General features: G+C 36.9%; 1 protein-coding gene across 1 annotated transcript in view; it reads right to left on the reverse strand.

The window, feature by feature from the left end:
- Positions 1-3,240: 3,240 nt before the first annotated feature.
- REEP3 (receptor accessory protein 3) overlaps positions 3,241-25,124 on the reverse strand; it is a 73,657-nt gene continuing 51,773 nt past the window's right edge. The window contains exons 4-8 of the mRNA XM_084903971.1: positions 23,595-23,715; positions 23,296-23,409; positions 16,202-16,349; positions 7,858-8,003; positions 3,241-7,186 (exon numbers count right to left, since the gene is read on the reverse strand). Coding sequence (XP_084760097.1) covers positions 7,130-7,186; positions 7,858-8,003; positions 16,202-16,349; positions 23,296-23,409; positions 23,595-23,715 — 586 coding nt within the window. The 3' untranslated portion in view covers positions 3,241-7,129. The remainder of the gene's footprint in view (positions 7,187-7,857; positions 8,004-16,201; positions 16,350-23,295; positions 23,410-23,594; positions 23,716-25,124) is intronic.

The following is a 25,124-nucleotide window of genomic DNA, read 5'->3' on the forward strand; positions in this document are numbered from 1 at the left end:
CAAATGACTTTTTTAAAAAGTCAATTTAATCTTCTAATAATCCAAAATTTTTGTATAATGCTCGTATCATTTCTATGTTAGCTGCGTAAGTAGTCTGTGATGGCCAAGATAACCAAGTGTAATGGAACTAACGATGCAGAGTCTAAATCCAAACTGTGGCTGGGTCCCAGATTAGTCACTATTGAGTCTCCTGTTGCTTTGTACCGTGACATGCTGTACTGGTTTGCAGCCTACGAGCAATAGACTATACCTATAGTCTAGGTGTGCAGTAGGCTATACCATCTAGGTTTGTGTATGTGCGTTCTATGATATTCACAAAATGATGAAATCGCCTAAGGAGGCATTTCTTAGAATGTATCTATGTCATTAAGCAGTGCAAGCCTGTATATAGCAGGTGCTCCAATAATCTTTTCTTCAACATTGTGTTTTTATAACTTTAATGGAGATAGATTCTTGGTGAGGCCACTGTCTGTGTGGAGTCGGCAAATTCTCCCCATGTCTGCATGGCTTCCTCCCACCTCCCAAAGCTGTGCACTCCAGGTTAACTGGCAAGTTTTCCCAGTGAGTGCGGTGTGAGTGTGCCCTGTGCTGGATGGCCATCTTGTCCAGGGCTGGTTCCCACTTTTCATTGAGCTGCCAGGAGAGACTCCAGCCACTCATGACGGGAACGGGAACCAGCGGGTTGAAAAAGACTTATTTTACTTACTACTGATCTTTCTTAAATGTTTGCATAGCTCACGTTTATTTCAATGTTTATTAGAGGTGCTTTGTGTCTTTATTTAGAAGTTTGATGAGGTTTCTGTGACCAGAAATATGCCACAGAAACTTAACTCTTGTTTCTACCAGTTAGCTTACAGTGAAATTCGTGTCTCTCTACATCATTTTGCTTAAAAGTCCCAGTTATTAAGAACCTACAGACGGAGTTAAGTGAGGACTTAACTGTACACACACCCACATACATCCTATTGGTGCCATTTCCCTGGAGAATTTTGACCAATACTGATACCTACTGTTGACTCTGGCACTACCATGATCTATTGTAGCACACAAGTTTGGCATATCAAAATTAGGTCTAACATTACAAAAGGGGGGAGAATATCATCTATATTTGAAACTTTTTCTTAGTACTCTGAGATAGCATCATGTCAAAATACATAATTCAGCCAAAAGCTCTAACCTGGCTTCATCAGTTTCTCTTTCTCTCCTTTTCCAAATTTCAGCATTCAACAACGCTTGGAAGGGAGATACTTCTAAGGATGATATACAAAATCCTGTTTCTGTTTTTTACCTCCTTCCCTTCTTCATAACCTTCTTTTTGTATTTCCCAATGAATTACAAACGTTAAGAAACCGGTAGTTCTATGGGACTAAATGTTAAAAGTTACCTTGAAAAATTTGTAAGGCTACAAAAAATGTAGTTAGGTTTCAAGAAATTCCACCTTAAGTAAAATAAAAGTAATGCTCTGAGCCCTGGCTGGTGTGCCTCAGCTGGTTGCAGGAAAGGTTGCTGCTTTGATTCCAGGTTGCTGGTGTGGGAGGCAACAGATCAGTCTCTTTCTCACATGATGTTTCCCTCTTCCTGCCTCTTTCTGTCTAAAATACAAAAAACAAAACAAAATCCTTCTAACAACAACAAAAAAGTAATGCCCTGAGTACTTCAGATGAGAGATGATGATGGCTTAAAATAGGGCAGTGGAAGGAGAGGCGAATGTAATGGTCAAATAGAGAGTATAGTTTGAAGAGAGTCAGAAGGACTTACTAATGTATTAATGTAGAGGTGAGGGAAAGAGAGAGATCCAAGGATTAAAAGAAGGGAAAAAGAGTGCTGTAAGAGAAATCTAATAGATTGTTCAGTAACTAAGGAGAAATCCCAGCATTGATACTATTATAAAAGAATCCAAACATCTGGTAAAAGTAAATTTGTTTTTATTTTCCTTAAATTGTTATGCTATCCTACTTGGATATAGGTACTGTGAAAAAACATAACAGATATATTATATACAGTAGGCACTAAAAGAACATATATTTTTAAAAGTATGTTTTTATTAATTTCAGAGAGAGGAAGACGGGGAAGAGATATGGGAACATCAATGATGAGAATCATTGATCAGCTGCCTCATGCACGCCTCTTACTGGGGACAGAGCCTGAAACCCAGGCGTGGACCCTGATCAGGAATCAAACCGTGACCTCCTGGTTCCCAGGTTGATGCTCAACCAAGCCACGTTGGCCGGGCTCAAAAAATGTCTTTGAATGGAAAAGAAAATTGTGCTAATCTGGTCTGTACATATGCCAAGCACCATATTTTCCTTTTTCTTTCTTCCTCCTCTTGTCCTTAGTCTGCAATTGCCAGGCCATCAAAGGGTAAATGTGACTTTCCTGCTTTTGTTGAGTAGTCTTTTAGCGTGCTCTACTTTTAGTATCCTATACTTATAGTTATCAATCTTGTGCTTTAAAATTTCAATTCGAAGCATTACCTTATAAAAAGCAATTTAAAAAACATTATCGGAACCAGACCATAAGGAGAGTGTTTCAAGGTTAGCATATTGATAGGTAGATAAAAGGGCAGAATGTTTTTCAGGGAACAATGACTCAGTCTCTGGCATGCTTTTTGTTCTATGAATCTCTTAAGAACAGTGAGCCACTTTAAAGGGAGAAAAAAACACTGGAGGGAAATGTCATAGTTCATATGTCCATGTGCTATTTAGATTTCTTATTTACATTTCTAACTCCTTTGGATCATCACAAGGATATAGTACCTCCTAATAAAAGTTAAACTATAACTCCAATTGAAACACTTTAGCACACATTATATGCCATAATGAAGTAACACAAAGGAACTTTTAAACACAGGATTTCCCTCTAAAGTTTAAATGTGAGGCAAACAGACCTATGACTTTACAACAGATGGAACCCCAGAATCTTCCCGGGATAGGTAAAACTGAATTTTGTGTTATATTCTATGTCTGAGACATCTAACCAATACAAATTGATGGCTAGGGTTTCTTTACTAATTGTTTTTTCCTAGCTTCTCTTTCCAACATCCACATTTAATAATTCAGTGTTTTTTAATTCCATGGATGAGCATTCTAGAATGTATATGATTTTCATAATTTGCTCTGTGATTTATAATCTTAAATGTGTGCATATGTTGTCTATTACTCAATCAAATCATACTTAATAATAATCAATTCATGCAACTCAACATGTGTACTCTGACAAGAAAAAAAACCCAACAAATCGTCACTAATAAAACGAGTTTATTTTTATATTACAGTTTTCAAAAACTACATTTGTAAAATTACCCCTATATTAGGCCTAAAAGGTAGCCTTTACAAAGAGTTTGCAAAACTACTTTCTCTTAACTATTAAAGTACATAGAGTTAAAAGGTTTTAGGAGAAAAAAATGTTAATCCAATGGTAAACATTAAAAAAATTCCTACACATTAAATCTGTAGGATACCTTAGCTTAGAAGGTTACATCTTCAAAACATTTAGAGAAAAAATGTCTTTCCCTTTCAGAAAACTTTACTCTTAAATGATATTTATTAAGAAATGTACACTGTGTACCATATTAACAATGATCTTCCCAAATTTAACTACTAGCTTAAACTAGTAGTAGTGAATTACTAATTACTTATTAATTACTAATTAATTACTTAGCTTGCAAGTCAATCACTCCATATGAGATAAAACAGGAAATTGCTTTCTAATACATATTGACTACTTAATTTTCCTGATAAAATAAAAATTTAGTCTATTAGAATTAAACACACAGATTATTAATATTAAAGGTAAGATAGTATTGTATTATTTTGAATAACACAAAAGTTCAAGCATTCTGGAAGCATAAACTGTTATTTCAAAAGAAAACAAAATAAAAGGAAGAAAAATATATCTGACTAACCACTGTCTTACAGAAATTTAGAATATTTACATCCTTTATAACACTGTAGAAATCTTTGGTGGTGACATATGGATTAAGTTCCCTGAAAACACTTTAATAAATTTGTTCCATCAATCTGTGTAGTCAAGTATTCATAATTAGTAATGCTGGCAGTATCATTTTCTAGCCAAATCCACACACATATAATAAAGTGTGTGGAGGAAATCTTATGCAGGTTGTAGGCGGGCTTATGTAATTAATTACTTAGCAAGTAGGCTTATTTCTGGCTCATTTTTTATACCAGAAAAAATACAATAAACTGAAGAACAGGTCAATTCTCACTTCCAAACAAACTCTGAAAATAGTTAATATTAATGAACAAGTTGAATGCGTATATGATAAAATGGCTTACAATTTCTGGATAAACTTTAACAGCTACCAAAATAGCGCCCTGAATAGGCTTGTGCAGCATGTGATGCCCATTCACACCAAGTGGTAGTGGTGTGAAAGCAAGGCACTGTGGTCTAGGGATAAATTTACCTCTTCTAAAAGCGGTAGACTTAAAAGGGAGAAACAAAAATGTCCTGCTCACCCTTGAAAGAAACTAAAATGTATAAGCTTATTATACAAGGTTTAAAGAAAAGGGCATGTTAAAACACATAAGAGGAAAGAAGCGCCCTGGCCTGTGTTGCTCAGTGGTAGAGTGTTGGCCCAAGCACAGAAATGTGGAGGGTTTGATTCCCGATCAAGGGCATAGTACCTGGGTTGTAGGTTTGTTCCTTTGTGTGCGGGAGGCAACCAATCCATGTGTCTCTCTCAAATTGATGTTTCGTTCTTTGTCTCCTCCTCCCTCCTTTCTATTCTTTTTAAAAAGTTGAAAAGAAGCAAAATTTAAGAAAAGGTGAGGAAGTAAATGACAGGACAGCAAAATTACATCACTGTATATAAGGATGCACCAGTACAGCAGAACTATATCAGAGGAAGCATTGTAAGTGTGAAGAGAGACAATTAAACAGAATTACCTCTTTGAAACTGGTGTTGTCTTTGATTAAACGTTTTGATTCTAAAAGTGTAGAGGGATACATAATTCCTCCAGTTTAGAAAAGTATGAGTTTACCATGATTAAAGAACAGGTATAATAGTGAAATTATATTTGAAAATGATAAAATGGTACAAATCAGCGCCAATAAATAATGTTTTTAATATAGTGTCCTTTACATGACCTTGTCAGATAATTTGAGATGACACTATTTTTGCACATCAAAAGAAGCAAGGTGTAGCATTTATATTGATAGTCTAGGACTCTGCAATATAAATACAGCTCTCTTTCAAGAGTTTTCATCAGAATTCATAGAAATTTTGAACACAAACTAAAGTTTTTCCAGAAACAAAGGAGCAAAAAATTAGTCAAGGTAAAGTAGATGAAAATACTCATAGAAATAAACTTTAGCAGAAAAGAAGTTTTCTCCTAAATGAATTTTTACTTAGTGTTATGTATCAAGAATGTGAGATAATCTAGAAAGAAATGCATATTTTAATATATATTTTTAAAAACATGTTTTTATTGATTTGAGAAGGGAGAGGGAGAGAGAGAAACATCAATGATGACAGAGAATCATGGATCAGCTGTCTCCTCTATGCCCCCTACTGAGAATCAAGCCCAAAGCCTGGTTTGTGCCCTGACGGGGAATCTAACTGTGACCTCCTGGTTCATGGGTCAATGCTCAACCACTGAGCCACACCAGTGGGCTAGAAAATATTTTAAGACTTGTATCAAGAGAGGTGTCTGAATTATACTAAGGTACTCCTGAGTAAACATTCTGTTCTCTGCCAACACTCTGAGGAGGTTCTGAATATACACTGTCAGCTGGCTTCATTTCTTAAAAGGTAGAAAAGTCAAAGATCTTACAAATCTCTTTGTTTATTCTTTTGGACAAACAAGTAGAATCGTCAAGTAAATTACCTGAACAAGTATAATTGTACAAATTTCATTACTGATTACTAAAACCATCACCAGAAATATATTGACTTAGAGCTCACAATGCACAGCTATGAATGCAAGCTAAAAATGCCTCACAGTCCAGTAATTCAAACAGCCTGGATTAAAAAAATGATATTTTCTAATATCTATTCTAATAGCTTCTAATACAGATTAATGACATCTGTATTTTGCATTGGCAACTATCTTCAGGAAATTATATCAGCCAGAAAAGAAGTGATTCAAATGATTCTAGTTAATGCCAGATTTATTAATCAGAAGCACATATAAGTGCCAAGCTTGTGAATGGATTGGCTAGATATTTTCATTAGTTAGAAGAAACCTAAGTGCTATACTGGTCTCTGACTCTATTTCATAGAAGCTACAACTTTTGAAATCTGAGAATGTAACCAGTGTTAATAAAAAACATGCTGAGTTCACCTACAATATACAGTTAAATACAGAAAACTAATCATTAAGATAATTTCTTATTTGTAAATGAGATAAGAACAATTAGCTATAGTTTTCTACTAATAAAATCAAGCAAATTTAACAAATGAAACCCACAGGAAAAAAGATGACATCATTTTAAGGCATAAATTTGACATAACAGAATCCAACAAATAATAGTGTCAGTAAAACTTAAAATGTACAGTCATAAAAAAAGTAAACAATTTTCAAGTGTGCAAAACTAGTCAGGAAAAAAAGTGCTATGTGGATACCTGGTTTTCAAATATTTGTTTTGAAAACTTTCAGTTGATGGTGGAAAAACTACAAAGTGTTTTAAAAAAGTAAAAAATTTAAAGAATATATAAAACATACTTTATCTCACAATATGCCCTTGTGTTATCACTGCTGGATCAGAGGCCTATGTAATGACTATCCTCATTTGATAGCTATCATGTAAATGGAGGTAGACAATACAATACCACAAAGGCCAATGGATCTTGAACCATAAGATGACTCTTTTCAAGTATACTGGGTTTGTGTTTCCTCTTATATCCCAGGCCCTTGATGTTTCTGATGAATTTGAAAACAGATTAACACAATTTTTCTATTCTTTCTGATATATTGCATAACTACCTTTAGTAGTCAACATTTGGAAATAATTGTTAAAGAAATAAAAATTATTTATATTAACGAAAGTAAACCCTACCACCGCCACAATCTAAAGGATTACTTTAATGTTTAAATCTTGAACATAATGTTAGGGGAAAAAAGTTGATGCATTAGCATAATTTGTCTTGGGATACTTGAAGCGCACATGACTAAAAATACACCTGTGGTCTCTTCTTCACTTTATATTTTAGTGACCCATACCGCACCTGAAGAGAGAGATGTGTTATTATTACAAATTAGATGGTTACTTTTTTGAAATGATATAAGATTTAATAGTTCATAATCAATGTAAGAATTTTTTAACTTTTCTGATATCAATTATCCTATAAGTGTGTATGCAAAAGACAACACTATATTCTAAAAAAATGTAGTTGGTTCTATGTTGAATATATGCTACAGATTATTATCACTAATAATAAAAACAATAACTGTTATTATTGATGCTTTGCTTGGTACGTTGCTCTTAGTAATCTGAGGCCATTCCCTGGAATCCTCCATTGCTTTCTGGACACATAGACAATATATAATTATAAACTTTTACTATTTAATCCTCATATAGGGTTGCTAGTTCAAAACAGATCTATGTAGTTAAACTTGTTAACTGCTTTCTTTGCTTATGTGTAGAGCTGGTGCTAGGTATTTATGACAACCATATCATTCTCTATCTGAGAATGCCATTTTCTACATGTAGTGGAAGACTAGCAATTTCTAAATTTCCAAAGATCCTACTATATCTAATCTGAATAAAGAATTTAAAAAATAACTGGCTCTACCATCCCAATCCTTCACTTACGGATCATTAACAACCTGAATGATAATGCAACAGGGAAATCCTTTCATATTAATCATTAGGAAAACAACTCTATGATTGACTAACCTCTTTTCGGCCTTTCATGGTTTTCACAGATTTCATGCTTTGCGATCTTCGAAGCCCTTTGTGTGTTAACATCTCATCTTCTGAAAACGGCCCATCCGCTTCTTCATCTGTCTTCTCATCTCCGTCTTTCAGTGGAATTCCATAACCTAAGGGAGTTGTCCAAACCAGCATGTTTTGGTAAAAGCATACCAGTCAGTACTGCAGTTCTCTGCATTTGTCCAGTCACTCCTCCCCTTCCTCATCTGGAATGTGCTCCGGCCTCCCCAGCATTAATCTGTGCCTACTGCACTATTCTACATGAAGTTCACACTCATTTCTCCCAGAAAGTTTTCCCTGACCATTTTTTTTTTACTATGCATTTTTCAGAATAAATAAAAATAATTATTTTTGAGTAGGTAACACATTTATCTTGTTCAAAAATCAAAGAATATAAATAGATATATAGTAAAAAGTCTCTTCCTGCCCTTTCTCCTTTTGATGAATTCTAAATAACCTAAACAACTGTGTGTTTTATAGTCTAAGCAATTGTGTGTTTTATAGTCTGTCATTTGTACCTTTGACTTTAATTAGGAATTGAGGGTTTTCCCTATCCCATGTGTCAACCCTTTTGTCAAGACTGGGAATGGTAGAGTGAACTTCATATATGACCTAAAGGGACTAGCATTTTGGGCAAGTGCACTAGGGGCAAGTGATAGACATGTTGAACCAACACTGTTGTAGCTGCTGAGATAAAACCCAACCAGACAGGCTACAGAAATCAGAAACACCCCAGGCTATGAGACAGATGTCAAAGAAAAGAGGCAGCATCAGCAAGGGCAGTAAGAGACTGTGGGGATGTGCTAACAGGCTGCTAAGTGTAGCTACAAAGACTTAACATAAGCAAATATGCAAACATCCAGGCAGTCAGGCTGATTGTTGTCAGGAAGCCTGAGAGCATCCTGATGCTGGGATTCAGGGACAAGAATGTTCCTATTCCTGAAGCAGATGGCACCAAATTTTAGCAGATTATTATGAGTCACCTGGAGAACTTGTTAGTTAATACCCGGATTGCTGGGCCTGAGAATTACATTTCTAGCTAGTTTCCAGGTGATGCCTATGCTACTGGTCTAGGGCCTACCCTTTCAGAACCACTGCCCGGATGGAGCAAAGGAGGGGCCCAAGTCTAAGGCAACCAGAGTGCTAGATAGGTTATGAAGACAAAGGTGAGTTTACAAGGCCCACTTCAAATGCTCCTATTAAAAAGGAACATGAATACCCAAATATTATTGTGAGAATTAAGCAGCAGGTTTTTTCAGGATCAGAAGGGAACGAGAGAAGGACTGCTTGCGTGTGAAGAAAAAGATACTAAACATTATTAATCTCTCACAGGACACGGGACTCACTAAGTTGTTCATAAGCTTCTTAGTCTGATAATAAGACAAATATCCTATTTAATAATCCTATTTAATAAAAGGATAATATGCAAATTAACCATCACTCTGTCACAAAGATGGCGGCGCCAGTCCCCTCAGCCTTGTCGGAGTCTCCCAGTCCTGAGGGAGCTGTCACCGAGAGCGGGCAGTATGAGTGGCCTGGTGGAATGCTTGCTTTGTCGCCACAGCAACAGAGGGCTTTTGGGCAGTGGGCATGGACCTGCCAGGGCGGAACACTATCATTTACTACCTTAAAAAACTTACAGTCCAGCCCTAGCCAGTTTGGCTCGGTGGATACAGCGTCGGCCTGCGGACTGAAGGGTCCCGGGTTTGATTCCAGTCTAGGGCACATACCTGGGTTGTGGGCTTAATCCCCAGTAGGGGGCATGCAGGAGGCAGCTGATCAATGATTCCCATCATTGTTGTTTCTATCTCTCTCTCCCTCTCCCTGTCTGAAATCAATAAAGAAATATATATATTAAAACACACACACACACACACACACACACACACACACAACAAACTTACAGTACAAAAGGGGAGATAGACTCTATGGGCATCAGAACCCTATAAGAGATGCCATGAATGGAAGAGAAGGACAGGTGCGGTGGGAGCACACAGGAAGAGCGCTAGTTCAGCCTGAGGGTGGGGGAAGTGGGCTGTGAAGGAAGACTTCTTGTAGGAGGTCGTGAGTAAGCTAAATCCTGAAAGGCTCGTGATCCTATACAGCTAGCACGTGATGGAGTGAGAACAGGGCCCAGGAGCTAATGTACCACATGCTATTGAGTTTGGATTTCATCAGAGAGCAATGGGGAGCCATGGAAGCATGTGTAAGCAGAAGGGTTATATGATTATATTTGGATTCTTTAGATTAGTCCTGCACTTTGGAGAATGGTGGATAAGACTGAAAACGGGTTACTGCAGTATGGTAGGTCAGAAATGACCAAGTCCAAGGAGTGAGGACAGAGAAAGCAGCCAATGTTGGGAGGTGAAACAATTAAGTTAGCAACTTAGTGAACCAATACCTCCATTCAAAAGAGAGGAGTCAAGCCAAATATCCTCACTAAAATATGCATTTTGCCTCCCCGCTTCCCCCAATAACCGGAAATGAGTATGTATGAAAATTCTGACTAAAAATGATGTTAGTCAATGTTATGCGAGTATTTAAAAGTCTTTGGAGGAGAGGGAGACCTGAGATTATGAGAGAAACCCAAATCTGGATGCTGAATTGAGCAGGAACTCAAGGAGTTTGCTGGCTGGGTGGTGTATGGGTCTGCCAAGCCCAGGCTAGGTAGATTTGGTGGGATACTGCTGGTGTCATACAAAGGTGATGCTAAGGTTGGCTGCTTTAAGTCATCAATCTAGACTGGAGAGAGCCCTCAGTATGGGGCCTTCCAGGCCTGTTCCTGTGGAGTGGTGACTGGGGACCAAAGAATGAGGAGCCTGCGCTGCCCACCCCGGGCCCGCGGCTGCGGCTGTTTGGCTGGCTTCGGCCTCCAGTTCTGTAACCATTTTAGAAAACCAGCAGAGCCTTTTAAAAACTGACCTGGTTTTTATTCGCAGTTTGTACAATACATCTTACAGTTGGTGTATTTCAAATTTTCTCTCCTTCAAATGGTAATAGCCAATATTGATCCAATACTTAGCATGTACCAGGCACAGCTCTAAACGGTTTCCATGTATTAACGTTAAGTGCAGAATCACCGGAGGTTTGACCTGAAAGGAGCCTTAGCTATTGAGGTGGGAGGAGCCTGGACACATGTAAGGAGAAAGGAGCACTGTGTCTTCTGTTGGCTGTGAGACCCAGAGTCATGCCTTTCTCCAGGCCTGCTTTCTTACCTGGTAAGGTGGTGAGGGAGAGGAGACGATGTCAGTGCCAACTCTGAGCCAGCTGCCGGGGCACTGTGGGGGGTGGGACTCTGGGCCAGTGGGGGAAAGTGCCACAATCCACCAGCAATGTCTGCCGGCACGGGCACGGGGAGTACGCTTGCCACCTATTCGCTGGCTTTGACTAAAGCATCTCTAAGGTCCTTCCTGCTCAAATTATTAAAATTCATCGTTTCAGCCCAACTGTCTCACTATGTGTAGCCTTTTTATAAATTAAAAAGAGCAATAGCGTGGTGAAGGCCTGGAGTGGGGGGCAAGCCAGAAGGGGTCACTGGGAGAAAAAAGGTGACATATGTAATACTTTCAACAATAAAGATTTTTTTAAAAGCTCTAGTTGATTTGGCTTGGTGGATAGAGTGTCAGCCTGCAAACTGAAGGGTCCCGGGTTAGATTCCAGTCAAGGGCACATGTCTGGGGTTGTGGGCTTGATCCCCAGTCAGGGGGCGTGCAGGAGGCAGCTGATCAATGATTCTCTCTCATCACTGATGTTTCTATCTCTCCCTCTCCCTTCCTCTCTAAAATAAATAAAAGCATATCACAAGGTTTTTTTTTTTAAAAAAAATAAACATCTGCTTAGGAACCTTGGATACCCCATTTCTGTCACTAAATATATAGCCTTTAATAAATAATCTTCTTTAAATCTCAGTTTATTCATCTATAAAATAAGGGTAAAGTACTTAACCTGCATAGTCATCTTAAGGATTAAATAAATATGTAAAGCACCCAAAACAAACAAGGAATCTCTTTATGCACTGGTATTGAAACTGAATGTTGAACCACTTGTAACTAATATGGGAGCAGCAGGCTCTTTGCAGAGAAAATATTTCCACCTGTCAAAATATGATGTTCTTTCAAGGGACGTGAACAATCATGTTCAAGGCATCCATTTTCTTACAGGAAAGCACTTGGAGGAAGATCTTTTTTCCCCGTGGTAACAACATAAAGATTTGAATAATTTCATCAAAGCAGGAGGACTTCTTTTGATCAGCTAACCTCAAACTGCCTAGAGCAGGCCATGGTGAGTTTGCAAAGGGAACCCACCTTTGCAGATAATTTGAGTTTGCTTGAGTGCACAAACAGAGCTGCTGAGGTAAATGTATTGATCACATGAACCAGTAAAGACTTTGCAATGTGAATGTAATTTTCACACTTAAAAACTATAATAGTAAGCAATTTGCGTGTGGTTGAGGAATTTTGGAAGTAAATAAAACAGGAAAGAATGCATGATAAAAAATTTAGTACTTTGTGGAAACCAGATTGGCTCAGTGGTAGAGCGTCGGCCTGCGGACTGAGAGGTCCCAGGTTTGATTCCGGTCAAGGGCATGTATCTTGGTTGTGGGCACATCCCCGGTGGGGGGTGTGCAGGAGACAGCTGATTGATGTTTCTAGCTCTCTCTCCCTCTCCCTTCCTCTCTGTAAAATATCAATTATATATATATATTTTAAATTTAAGGTAGTACTTAAGTATTCTCAAAAGGGAAAGTGCTGTTGTTTTATTTTCATTTTGAGTGAAAGGTTGATTTTTTAAAAAATCACTAAAGTTCTATTACTTAGAGCTAAGCACTGTTAATATTTTAGTAATATCCCCTCAAACTCTCTATTATCTATTGTGTCTGTACATTATAACACAATATAATATAGCACAATTGGTGCAGGATTATAATACACACAGTTTAGCTGTATTGTTTAATCCCCCACAACCTGGTTATATTTTCATTTCAGTAAGTCTAGACTGACCTTATTATTTTTCATGGCTAATAAACCACCTTTTTGCTTAAACATTTCTCGTAGGTGTTTGATTTGTTCCAACATTTTGTTACTACAAACAACGGGATGGACATACATCTCTGAACACTTGTCTGATTATTTCCTTATGGGATATTTCTAGAAGTTTCTTCTAGAAGTTGAGTTAAAGGGATTAAATTTTTATAGTTATTGCCAGACTGGCATCCAAAAGGATTATTCCACTTCAAACTGTCATAAAAAGCATATGAGAGTGTTTGTTTCCTAGCATGCGTGCTGTGGTGGTTTTAGCACAAGTCCACGGATTCTGACACTTTTCTCTTGGGACATTGGCTCTGAGAGCCTTCAGCTGCCAGCCCTAGCTGCTGTTTGACTATAGATGCACAAGACCCTGAACAAAAACTGCCTTGCTGAGCCCAGTCACCCCCCAGACTATAAACAATATAAATGACCATGGTGTTGTTGTTTTTTAAATTACTATTTGGTGCTCAGCCCATGTGATTCAGTGACTGAGTGTTGACCTATGAGTCCAAAGGTCAAGGTTCAATTTCCAGTCAGGGCACATGCCTGGGTTGCAGGCTCAATCCCCCAGTGTGGGACCCACAGGTGGCAGCCAATCAATGATTCTCTCTCATCATTGATGTTTCTATCTCCCTCTCCCTTCCCCTCTGAAATCAATAAAAATATTTTTAAATCACTATTTGGAAGCGGTTTATTATTACACAACAACACACAACTAGAATTGTTACAACACAGAACACTATTAATTAAAACTTTTTGCCAATCTGGTTAGCAAAAATTACCATTTGAGGCTAAATATCCTTTTCATGTATTGATTGGTCAGCTGTATTCTTTGACAAAGTTGCCAATAATGAGCTTGTAAGGGCTCTTCTCTTCCCCTGCTCCCTCCCCCCAATCTGGTAGAAAAATCTCTCAAACTTTTCCCTTATGTTTTCTGGTTTCAATGTCATGCTTAAGAAGCTTGATATATCCTAGGGGTATCAAAATATACACAGGAATATCCTAGTATATTATTTAATTTCTTACATTTCAGTCTTAATCTTTTCAGAATTTATTTTGATCAAAGGTTTCAGGTAGAGGTATAACTTCATTCCCTCTCCCACCTCCTAAGTCTATCAGTTATCCTAACACCATTTTTTAATCTGCCTTTCTCAGACCAATCTGAAAAGCCACCTTTCTCATTTGATAAATATCCATGTATATCCAGACTTATATCTCTGTCGTTTGTCTATTACTATCTTCTTTTACCCCATTCCTCTCCTGGAACCATATTACTTTATTAGAAACATTGTCAAGAGAGAAAGTTTTGGTTAAATTTTTTCTTTAGGGAAGAAAACTCATCATATACACTATTCTGTAGGAAAGTTGGGCAAGTAATGCATATTAAAATATTAATCTCATCACCGAACAAGTACTTTTTTAGCACTGCTACCATTTACTTTGTATTTTATAAATCTTCAGTTAGTTCAACTTCATGGTTTGAATTTTAATTAAAAAACTAAATAGCACCACCTCACTAACTTAAAATATTTTAGTCACACCATTTTAAATTTAATAGATGAATACCATAAAAGTAGTGTTAAGGATTTTCCTATATATAATCCCATTTTTATTTAAAGAATTGGAATATAATTCTTTACTAATTCTAAGATAAAATTATAAATAAACTGCTGATAAAAGACTCAGAGAATTGGTCCAAATCAGCTAAATAATACAGCAGACTCCTTAATTAAAATCGGGCCCTAACTGGTTTGGCTCAATGGATAGACCAGGGTCCTGGGTTCGATTCTGGTCAAGAGCACGTATCTTGGTTGAAAGCTCCTCCCTGGTTTAGGCCTGGTCTGGGCGGAGGCAACCAATCGATATGTTTCTTTTACATGGATGTTTATCTCTGTCTTACCCTTTCTCTAAAAATCAATGGAAAAATATCCTTGGGTGAGGATGATTAACAACAACAACAACAAAATCAGCAAATCTAATTTTTAGGGGCATATTAAGAAAAAGCCTATATTGGAAACTACTTTTACATTATTTATGTATTAAGAATGATGGTTCAAAGTTCAATGGTTCCTCACTCTTAGATATTACAACCTTAATCAATGACCAAACCTAATTACTATTTCTCAGATATTAGTCACCAACTTTGTAAAGTTATTCATTCTAAGAACTCAGAAGAAAGTTCACTATATTCCTCTATAAGAAGAGAGAGTTATTTTATTTTTCAAACCAGTTTAATTATTTTAAAAATCTTTATGATTTTAGACAGAGAAAGGAAAGGAGAGTGAGGGGGAAAGCAAAGGAGAAATAGAAAGAGAGAGAGAGAGAGAGAGAAAGAGAGAGAGAGTGAGAGAGAGAGAGAGAGAGAGAGCGAGAGAGAAACATCGATTTGTTGTTTCACTTATTTTTGCACTAGGTTGATTCTTGTATGTGCCCTGACCAGTGATTGAACCCACAATCTTGACATATTGGAATGATGATCTAACCAACTGCCCAGAGTCAAATTGGTTTCAATTATAAAGGATGATTTTTAATCTTCCTCAAAAGAAATCCCCTAAAAAAACAAGATCATCAAGTAGGCCTATACTTTATGGACTTAATAATACAGTAATAAGTGGTCCTGAAGATCTTAGTTCTCAGCTGAGTCTTGAACTAAAACTTTATTATATGTGATAAAATGATTAAGGAACTATGTCTTTTAATTTATGTGTAATATAACATTTTTTAGTAAAGTTTTGGACATGTCAACTATGACATGCTCATAGCTTACATTAAAATATGCCTACAAGTTAGTTCTTGAACTAGAAATACATGTAATTTCAACACATTTCCATTGAAGTAATCCGATTTTCAAATTGAGTCATCTTTTGTCACCCACTTAAAGCCTTTTATCTTGTGAGTCAATATCCTTATTTGTTCAGAGTACTTAAAAGTAAAGAATGTTTAACAATAAAACTCCTTAGATGTCACTATAGTTTAAGGAGAAAGAGTATTGATCACAGGTCAGAACAAGAACTGATGGCGGGGAAGTAGGGGTAACCACACCCAGGGCTTCTAAACATTCATGGCAGCATAAAAGGCTACTGCTACTTTCTTAGCTGGATTATCTCCAGAGTCAATAAAAGGCATGCACTAACTACAGTAAACTGTCAAACTCAAAAATATAAGCTTAAAAGGAAATTTGTCTAGTACCTCGATTCAGAGCTACCAGGGATTATCTTAATACCCATCTCGACTCAAAATCACATTGTGAAAGGATGGTATATTAAAACAAAGAAGCGCACCTGCCGACTCACTGGAGGCTGTTTTGCTTCTCTTTTTTGTTTCTGATGGGGGCTGGAGCGCTCTCTGCCTCACGTGCTCCTCCCCGGGGATGGCCGTCAGGTCGTGCATGCTGAAACTCCGCAGTCGTTCAGTGATCGCTCCTTGGCTCTAGAGAACAGAGAGCGACAGATCCAGGAAAGGAAAGTACAGTTCAAAATGTTTAATGTGTTTACACTGGACATGTCCCCCACCACTTGATCGTGAAGCTTATTCATTTTATTATGAAACTTTAAGAAAAGTTGAAATGATTATAGAGTGAACACCCATATATCACTTGCATTTCGCTTTATTTTTTTTTTTATCACATTTCTATCATTTATCTACCCAACCAACAATTTTTGAATTTTAAAAGGTAAGAAGCATATAATGAGCTTACTCTCGGAGTAAACGGCACCAATTATGTTGTTCTCTCTTCTAACTAGCATTTGGGGCTTACGTTTATGATTTAGAAGAAATTTTTAAAGTAAGAGACGTACTATTGTAAGATAAACTGAGTCAGAAGTGGTAATGTCTCTACCCAGAACAGGGTAAAAAAAAAAAAAAAAAAAGTAAGAGCCTAAGAACCTTGTATACCAAATAACTTTCAGTTAATGAATTCACTTTCTCGCAAGGCATATCTACTACTATGCCATCTGACTTTGTCATATTAACAATATGGTAGACACTGAACACATGTGGGTATTTAAATTTAAATAAATTAAATTAAATTAAATTAAATTAAAATCTAGGCCCTTAATTGCACATTTCACAGGCTCAGCGGCCACATGTAGCTAGTGGCTACTGTAATACAGATGCAGGACATTTCCGCCACTGCCGAAAGTTCAATTATTACATCATTGCACGGCTCGGAAAGGGCATTTCTGAGCCTTTCCGACACAACCAGATTTCCCCCCAAAGTATAAAGCTTTGGAAAGGGAAAAATAGATTTCTAAATTTACTCACTTTGAAAATTTGCATAGCACATAGATGACTCATTTCTTATGTATAGCTGAATTAAAAATATTCTTCTGGTGGATTTTTACACTTCTTTCTCCTTCTCACACATGTCAATTTATGACTGCCTCTAGTTATAAAGTTATCATAGAAATTTGTCCATACTGGGTTGTCTCTAAATTTCAAAGCCTAGGTATGGCAATATGAACGTTTGAACATCATTGTGAACATGTATTTTATCTTGAAGGAAATGGTCTTGATTCAGCTACTCTGAGTTAGTGATATATTACATTAAAACCAAATGCCTTATCCCACTTAAGCTTTGCAGTTCTGCCATAATTTTTTGAGTTGTGAAAAGGAATTATTTAATTACAGGGTCTATATCTTCAATAAAAGTAACTGGGCTCCACACATTCTTTAAAACATTCCTGTTTTAAATGGTTTAATTCATTATCCTTTCTTCCTCCTTATCAGATGTCATTCATTGACTTCAGATATCTGTGACTGAGGGTTTCAGATAGATACTAAAAGAAAGTGACCAGTGCTCTCTGAAACAGATGCCTGGTTTTCTCAGGACTATCAATGTCTTTGTATTTCTGTGCCCTCTCTTAGAAAGTCTTGACTTTTTACCTACTGACTGCCGAACAAATGATAAAGGGATACACATCCATGTTACCCTCTACTCAACTCAGGTGCAATTTCTAGGGTGGCTGTAATGCCCACACAAGTCTCCTACTCCAGAAAGTACATCTCAGCATGCAAATGAGTCAAAGTGCCTCTGAATCAGTCTAGCTTTATGTCGTCCACAAACTTTGGTATGTTTGGGTATAATCAACTAGTCACTCAGTATAAGTAATTAGTATAATCAACTAATTACTAACCACAAATGAACTCACACATTATTGTTAGTTCTGTTGTGCTGTATATATTTTGCCTCCAAAACAAGATTTTTAAGAAACTAGGTAAGATGATTAAACCTTAGGCTTCTTCAATTTTCCTAATGTACCTGGTACGGTTCTGATACTGAGATACTGAGTAGATAATAAACTATTCTTTTTATGCCTCTTCTTTTTCATCACTCTTAAAACCAAAAAGGCTAGAGGGAGGGAGAGAGAGAGAGGGAACGAGAAAGAGAACATGTATTTGTTGTTCCATTTATTTATGCATTCATTGATTGATGGTTGTATGTGGGGATCAAACCTGCAACCTTGGCATATCAGGAGGACACTAACCAACTAAGCTACTTGGCCAGTTTTTTTTTTTTTTTTTTTTTACTCTTGATTGCTTGAGTTCTCCAAGATAGGAGCTTGTTTAAACATAAACACTGGTGTTTTTATGCAGAGATTCAGTAGCAAACTACAAGTTTTGCCAAGGATATCTACATTGGTAGGCTATATCGTCCTTCAGAGGTTTGTTTCAACTTTAAATTAAAGGCAAGCAAGGACCAACCCTGAGGTATCTGGGTGATCTACTTACAGCAAGATTTTATTTAAAAAAAATTTTTTTTAAAGCTATAGTTGTGTGTGTGTGTGTGTGTGTGTGTGTGTGTGTGTTTTAAGATATATTTTACTGATTTTTTTACAGAGAGGAAGAGAGAGGGACAGAGAGTTAGAAACATAGATTAGCTGCCTCTTGCACAACCCCTACTGGGGATGTGCCCACAACCAAGGTACATGCCCTTAACCGGAATCGAACCTGGGACCTTTTAGTCCTCAGGCCGACGCTCTATCCATTGAGCCAAACCGGTTTTGGAGTTACAGCAAAGATTTTAATGTAGCTCTTGAGTAACCAACCCTATAGCTCTAATTATTATCAATCTCTTCAAGGTTCCAAGAAAGGCCAGGAAAAGCAAGTAGAAGCGATACACCACCTTTGAGGACCCCCAACACTTCAACAGCCATTATCACTTCAAAAAATTATATTTTCCCACTGTATATCTTCTGATGAGCCCAGAATAGAGTTAATATGGAAAAATAAAATTAATGCAGTATTGTGAACTCAGAAAACATTATATAAGTTGTAAGTATGCAGGGAAAAGTCCTTATTAAAAAAATAATCACGCCTAGATGCAGACCTATTCCCTTTAATTTTTATGTCTTTAGCACAAAAAGTCCATTAAGAAATAAATTATGTTTGTAATAAAATAAGTGGAAATACTTCCCCTCTACCTCAGATTTCAAAATCATATGCACAGCATGATTACTAAGTATGAAGTATGGTTATAAGTAGGGAAAATATGCAAAAGATGAACAGGATAATGTTTAGGCAGATGGGATGAGTGATTTTTTCCCCTTTTTCTCAACAATTTCCTTAACATTGCAAAATTAGTCATGGATGGTATAAGTGAAGTTTTAATTGTAAATATTATGGATAATAAAAATTTCAATAATGCTTTATAAGCTTACAACAATCTTTTACAGAACAATTCTTACCATACTGTTCAACAATGAATAGCCAGTAAGCTCTGTTATCCTTGACATACTATACTATAATGCAGAGAAGGCAAGTTCCCAGGTTTTAGGGAAATCTCTTTTCCCTATGGACATTCAACAATTAATCTGATCAAGTCTAGAATATAATTGACTGTATTTGCATTACATGAATAATATATTTAAGTGCTTTTATTTATTTTTATTTTTTATTTTTTTTGATCGCTCCTATTTAAGTGGTTTTAAGATGAAAAAACATTTTTATCAAAGAACACTTATAACAGAAATACAAAAGAAAAAAATATTTGTAATCCACCACCAAAGCTACCTATACGTATTTATATATATCCTTTTAGCTTTATATGATTCATCATACTTTCTCAGCTTCAGCACTATTGCTCTTTTGGGTTGGATAATTTTTTGTTGTAGGGAAACTTTCCTGTGCGATGTAAGATATGAAGTAGCCACCCTGATCTCTACCCCTTGGATGCTAGGAGTAGCATCCCCTCCCTCAGTTGTGACAACCTGAAATGTCTCCAGACATTGCCAGATGTCCCTTGGAAGGCAAAATCAACCCCCTTGAGAAACACTCGAGATATAAGAGGTTTTAGAAGTCTAGTTTCACCCCTCTGTTTTTACAGGTAAGAAAATTTATACAGAAAAAGATGAGTGCAGATGATTTGCCCAAAAATCTCATGGTAATTTGTGGCAGCATCAGGGCTAAAAATGGCAGATAAGTTGACTGCTATAGAATTCCATGTTCATTATAACATTCTGCTTCCTAGACAATAGGGATATAGCAAGGCTATTTCCCCCCCATTGTCTGAACAACTGCTTTCTTTTTAAAATTGCTAATAAGCAGCTGAATATCCTCAAATCTTTTCACAAACTAAAGACACTAGAACAGACAGCAAAATGTCAGGAGGATCTCTGACCGAATCATGAACACTTGAAGTCAATTAGAGTTCATCAAGTTTACCTGTAAGGCTCTAATTCCTATGATAATCGATTATTTGAAAATAATATCTGCTAAATAATTTACCAAAGGCTGCCAGAGAAAATTCTAAGAGATGGTTAATGTGACTAACGTTCTTATTAACTTGCCCTTCATCGGCAGTAGTGCTGTTCATCTGTACAAAAGCCACCTGCATTTTTCATGTGAAAATCTACGGAATACTGAACACCCTCAGCAAAATCCTTGAAGGTCCTTCATATGTTTATGCTTTGCTCAGCCAAAATAATCTCGTACACTGACCTTGTGAACAGATGCCTGGTAATGAGGTCATAGAGCTGAGTAACATTTTCAGAAAATTGCTTTATGGTGTAATAAATGCTCTGTTAGATTCCTATTTTAATCTCTAACAGGCTCAAGTGGTTCAACCCAGGAATCCTAATCAGGGGCATTACCAATATTAAAAGGTCACACCAAGAGTCCAAATATTTTTAGCCTAAAAGATATATTTTAACAAACTACATGTTGTAAAAATTTTAAACAATTTTCAAATCTTACTCCTGGCTTTCTTGCAGTTTCTCCTCAAACTTGACCTATTTTTTTTATTTTAGTTTCAATTTATTCCTTGATATGAATTGTCTGGTTCAGTGATTCTTCCATCATGATGTCTTTCTTTGATATCTCCAGAGATGAAATTAATTTCACCTACTTTAAAATAGGCACGGTACAACTCGAGACAAATAGTGTTACTGAGATGTTATGCTCAGCATGTTTAATGAGTATTTCTAATGAATAAAATCCAGGATGGTTGAAGCCAACCTTGCTGTGATCACACTGAGAAGGGTAAGGGCTACCTCACAGACAGTGATCTTGATAACGAAAGGATCATGAAATCACAAACAAAAAGGGCAAGTTCCATAATGAATTCAAATTATGGGATAACGGTTTACCTAAGTGGTCACTTAGATGATTTTATGCTGTTTCCTGTCTTTAAATATATAAATAAAAACAAACAATGAATCACAAAGAAGAAAGACAGAAATATCAGTATATAATTGCTTTTATAGAATTTCTACAGAGAGGTATTTCTGTGAGATAACAATTCCTGGTTGTTGAGTGGTGGATCTCCTGGGTGACTTTTTTTTGTTAGATATAGGTACCAGAAATGCATTTTCATTAAGCAAGAAATAAAAAGCATATGTACTTCTTCTAAAAGAAAAAATAATCCTTTTTAAAATATATATATTTTATTGATTTTTTACAGAGAGGAAGGGAGATAGAGAGCCAGAAACGTCGATGAGAGAGAAACATCAACCAGCTGCCTCCTGCACACCCCCCACCGGGGATGTGCCCACAACCAATGTACATGCCCTTGACCAGAATCGAACCTGGGACCCTCCAGTCCGCAGACCGACGCTCTACCACTGAGCCAAACCGGTTTTGGCAGAAAAAATTATCCTTAAACAAGCTGGAAATAATGCTATTTTGGTATTTGCTTATATCTCTACTAATAAAAAACCTTCAGAAGCCAATATTAGGGAAACTGTATTAAAGTGCTGGTAGTCAATAATAATTAATAACAGGCTTGACTTATATGTATACTGTTGTATAATGTTTCCGCTTAATTATCAATGTAAGACTTTTAATATATAATGTCAACTTTTCATCCTGTTAATCCTATTATGACACTTCAGCCAAAGATCACCATGAAGAGAAATCCCATTTGACATTTTACATCCCTTCACCATTGCTATTATATAAAATCACCACTTCACTAGAATATTTATTTCCACAGCATTGATGTTTTATTTCAAGATAACTACGTTGAAAAAGCCTAACTCAAAAGCTTAAAATACTATTTAGTCTCAATTTAACTTAATAGCAACAAACTCAAATTTTCCATTGAATTTTGATAGATACATGATATTTATGTTTATTGGGTTCCTATTATATTTTGATAAGCACTGTGCTTTTATACATGCTCTCACAGATGGGTATATTATCCCTGTTTTATACATGAACCCACTAAAGAATACCGAAGTTAAGTAAATTGCTGATGGTTATTTAGAGAGTCACACTCAGCACTTTTGGGGTTTGAAGCCTGTTTTCTCTCCATACACTGCACACCAAAATCAATTATACTACCACATTTAAAATAAACCACACTAATTACTACATGCAAAGGAATCCAAAAGCCACAATGCAAGTTTTCACAGAAGGCATTCATTTGATAACTTGGCTTGCAAAACACAACACATGACATTAGTAGTGGCTAAGTAAAATTTCAAGTTTTAAGAACAGATATTTTTCCATGCCTTATTTTGAATAATCAGTTACCTCAAATTGGTTGAAGTAGGGGTGCAGAAGTAAGCCAGAAATCCTATCAAGATATTGCCACCGAGAGAGAGAATGCCAAAGACAAGGAAAGAAAGAATGGTCATCTTTACTAAAGGTGATTTACTCAATCTATTTTAAGTTTTTAAAGTAGGAAAGTTAAGACAAATGACATTTTCTGGTTTAGTTATTAAATAGCTCTCATTTTGTGATTGGTTAAGAGTTTCAAAATATTTAGTTTCAGAACATGCTTGTAACATTACATACTTGTTTTTCCCAGTATTAAAAAAAAATAAACAGGAAGCAAAATTCTGCCAACATTTTATACTGATCTGAAATAAAGAGCCACCCTACTTTATCCATTGACTTAATGTGCCTTGGACAAACACTGTAAATAAGAAATTACCTTCACTGCTGCAGTAACCGCGGCAGTAGCTGCCAAGTTTAAACCTTGACGTCCAAAGTTTACCATCGTCTCATAGCCTCGTTCCTTTGCTTGTACAATATAATCATCAATCTCCTGGGGGGGAGAGGGGAGAACAAACAACATAGATATTAATTATATTTAAGTACAGTGTCCAGAAGCAAAAAAAAAAAAATAGGATTCCCCCCATAATATAATCATTTCAAAACTTTTATAGCATAAAGCATTTGATAATATATATTTCTAAAAAATTATTTATGGCAATAATTTAAATATCTTACCCTTTCCTTTGAAGAAAGAAGTGGATGGAGGAATTTTCTATATATTAAACTTGCTCCTTTGGTATAGGGAGAGAGCAGCCATATGACAAAAGCAATCTTAAGTTCATAGTACAGGGGGAACCTAACAAGAAAAAAGTTGAACAACAACAAAAAAGTCTATGAAAATAAACTCCAGAAATGCACTCCTGAAATACAGCACAAGGAGATTCAAGTTGTCTCATAACAAAAAAACTTCTTAAAAAGTTCAGTCACTATGTTAAATTTTCACATGTAAGATTGAGAGATAGAAGAACCGCCTGTGTTTGAATGACAAACTAATTTAGTTAAATATAGATATCAGTTGAGGAAAGAGCAACCTGATCCCCACAGAGATTCACACCTTCTAGTGAAGATTCTTCAGTGTAAGCAAGCACAGGGAAGCTGCCAACTGAGAGTGGCAGCCCAGAGGGCAGTGACAGCACTGAACCAGGCCGTAAGGTATCCCCGCTCTGTCTGCAGAGCCCGAAGACATGGCAGTTCCTGATACCTCCAATCACAAGACCGTATATTTATAGGCCACACGTGCACAATGTTAGCCCATACACACATCTTCTCTTTCTCAGAACTCCCAGAAGACTTCCCCTCCCATCTCATTTGGCCAGAATTCCAGCACTTTGCAGACACAAACTATTCACTTGCAAAAGAAACGGAATTAACATTGTAGTAGACTGAGAGTTAGGGTTAGATCTGGCCCATGCCCCTTTTCATGACTTTGCAAGGCCTTTCCTGCAGGCTGAGTACATTTTCCCTGCAGTGACAGTGGGCTTAACCATGTGACCTGCTTTTGCAAAGAGAATGAGCGTGACAAGTCACATGCAAGGAGAAGCTTGTGATGCCCTTTGACTCCCTCATCCCAACACCCCCACCTTCTTTCTTGCTTTAAATGTTTGCTTTCTGCTGTGACACGTGCTTCTTCAGCCTAAGTCCCATAAAGAGACACTTGAAATAGTCAAGTCCAAGCAGCAGCAACCATCTGCCTTCATGTAGTTTGAACAAAAAAATAAAGATTTGTTTTTCTAACTTCTTATGCTTTTAGGATTACTTGCTGCCACAGCAAGTTAACTAACATAGCATGAGGGAATCAACATCCTGTGGTCATGAAGACACACAATGACTGAAAAACCTGGACTCTTGTGAGGAGGCAGATGGGTATCCAGTGAGGAATGCCAGCAGAAGGTCCCTGCGATGCTGCAATCACAGAGGAATGTCTGGTTTCACTGTTTGTGGTAAATGCTCCCTACATTGTTTGTGGGTTTTTTTTATTTTTTTTTATTCTGTACCTGAGCAGTTTTGTTTGTTTGCTGCTTTTTGAGAGGGAGGGGGTGAGGGGTGGAGTGGAGAGGGGGGGAAGACAGAGAGAGAGAGAGAGAGAGAGAGAGAGAGAGAGAGAGAGAGAGAGAGAGAGAGAGAGAAGAGAAAGAGATACCATTTGGTTGCTTCCTGTATGCGTCCTGACCAGGAATCAAACCAGCAGTCTAGGCATGTGCCCTG

This window comes from Pipistrellus hanaki (assembly GCF_964339955.1).
Source record: "Pipistrellus hanaki genome assembly, chromosome: 14".
Taxonomy (NCBI): Eukaryota; Metazoa; Chordata; class Mammalia; order Chiroptera; family Vespertilionidae; genus Pipistrellus; species Pipistrellus hanaki.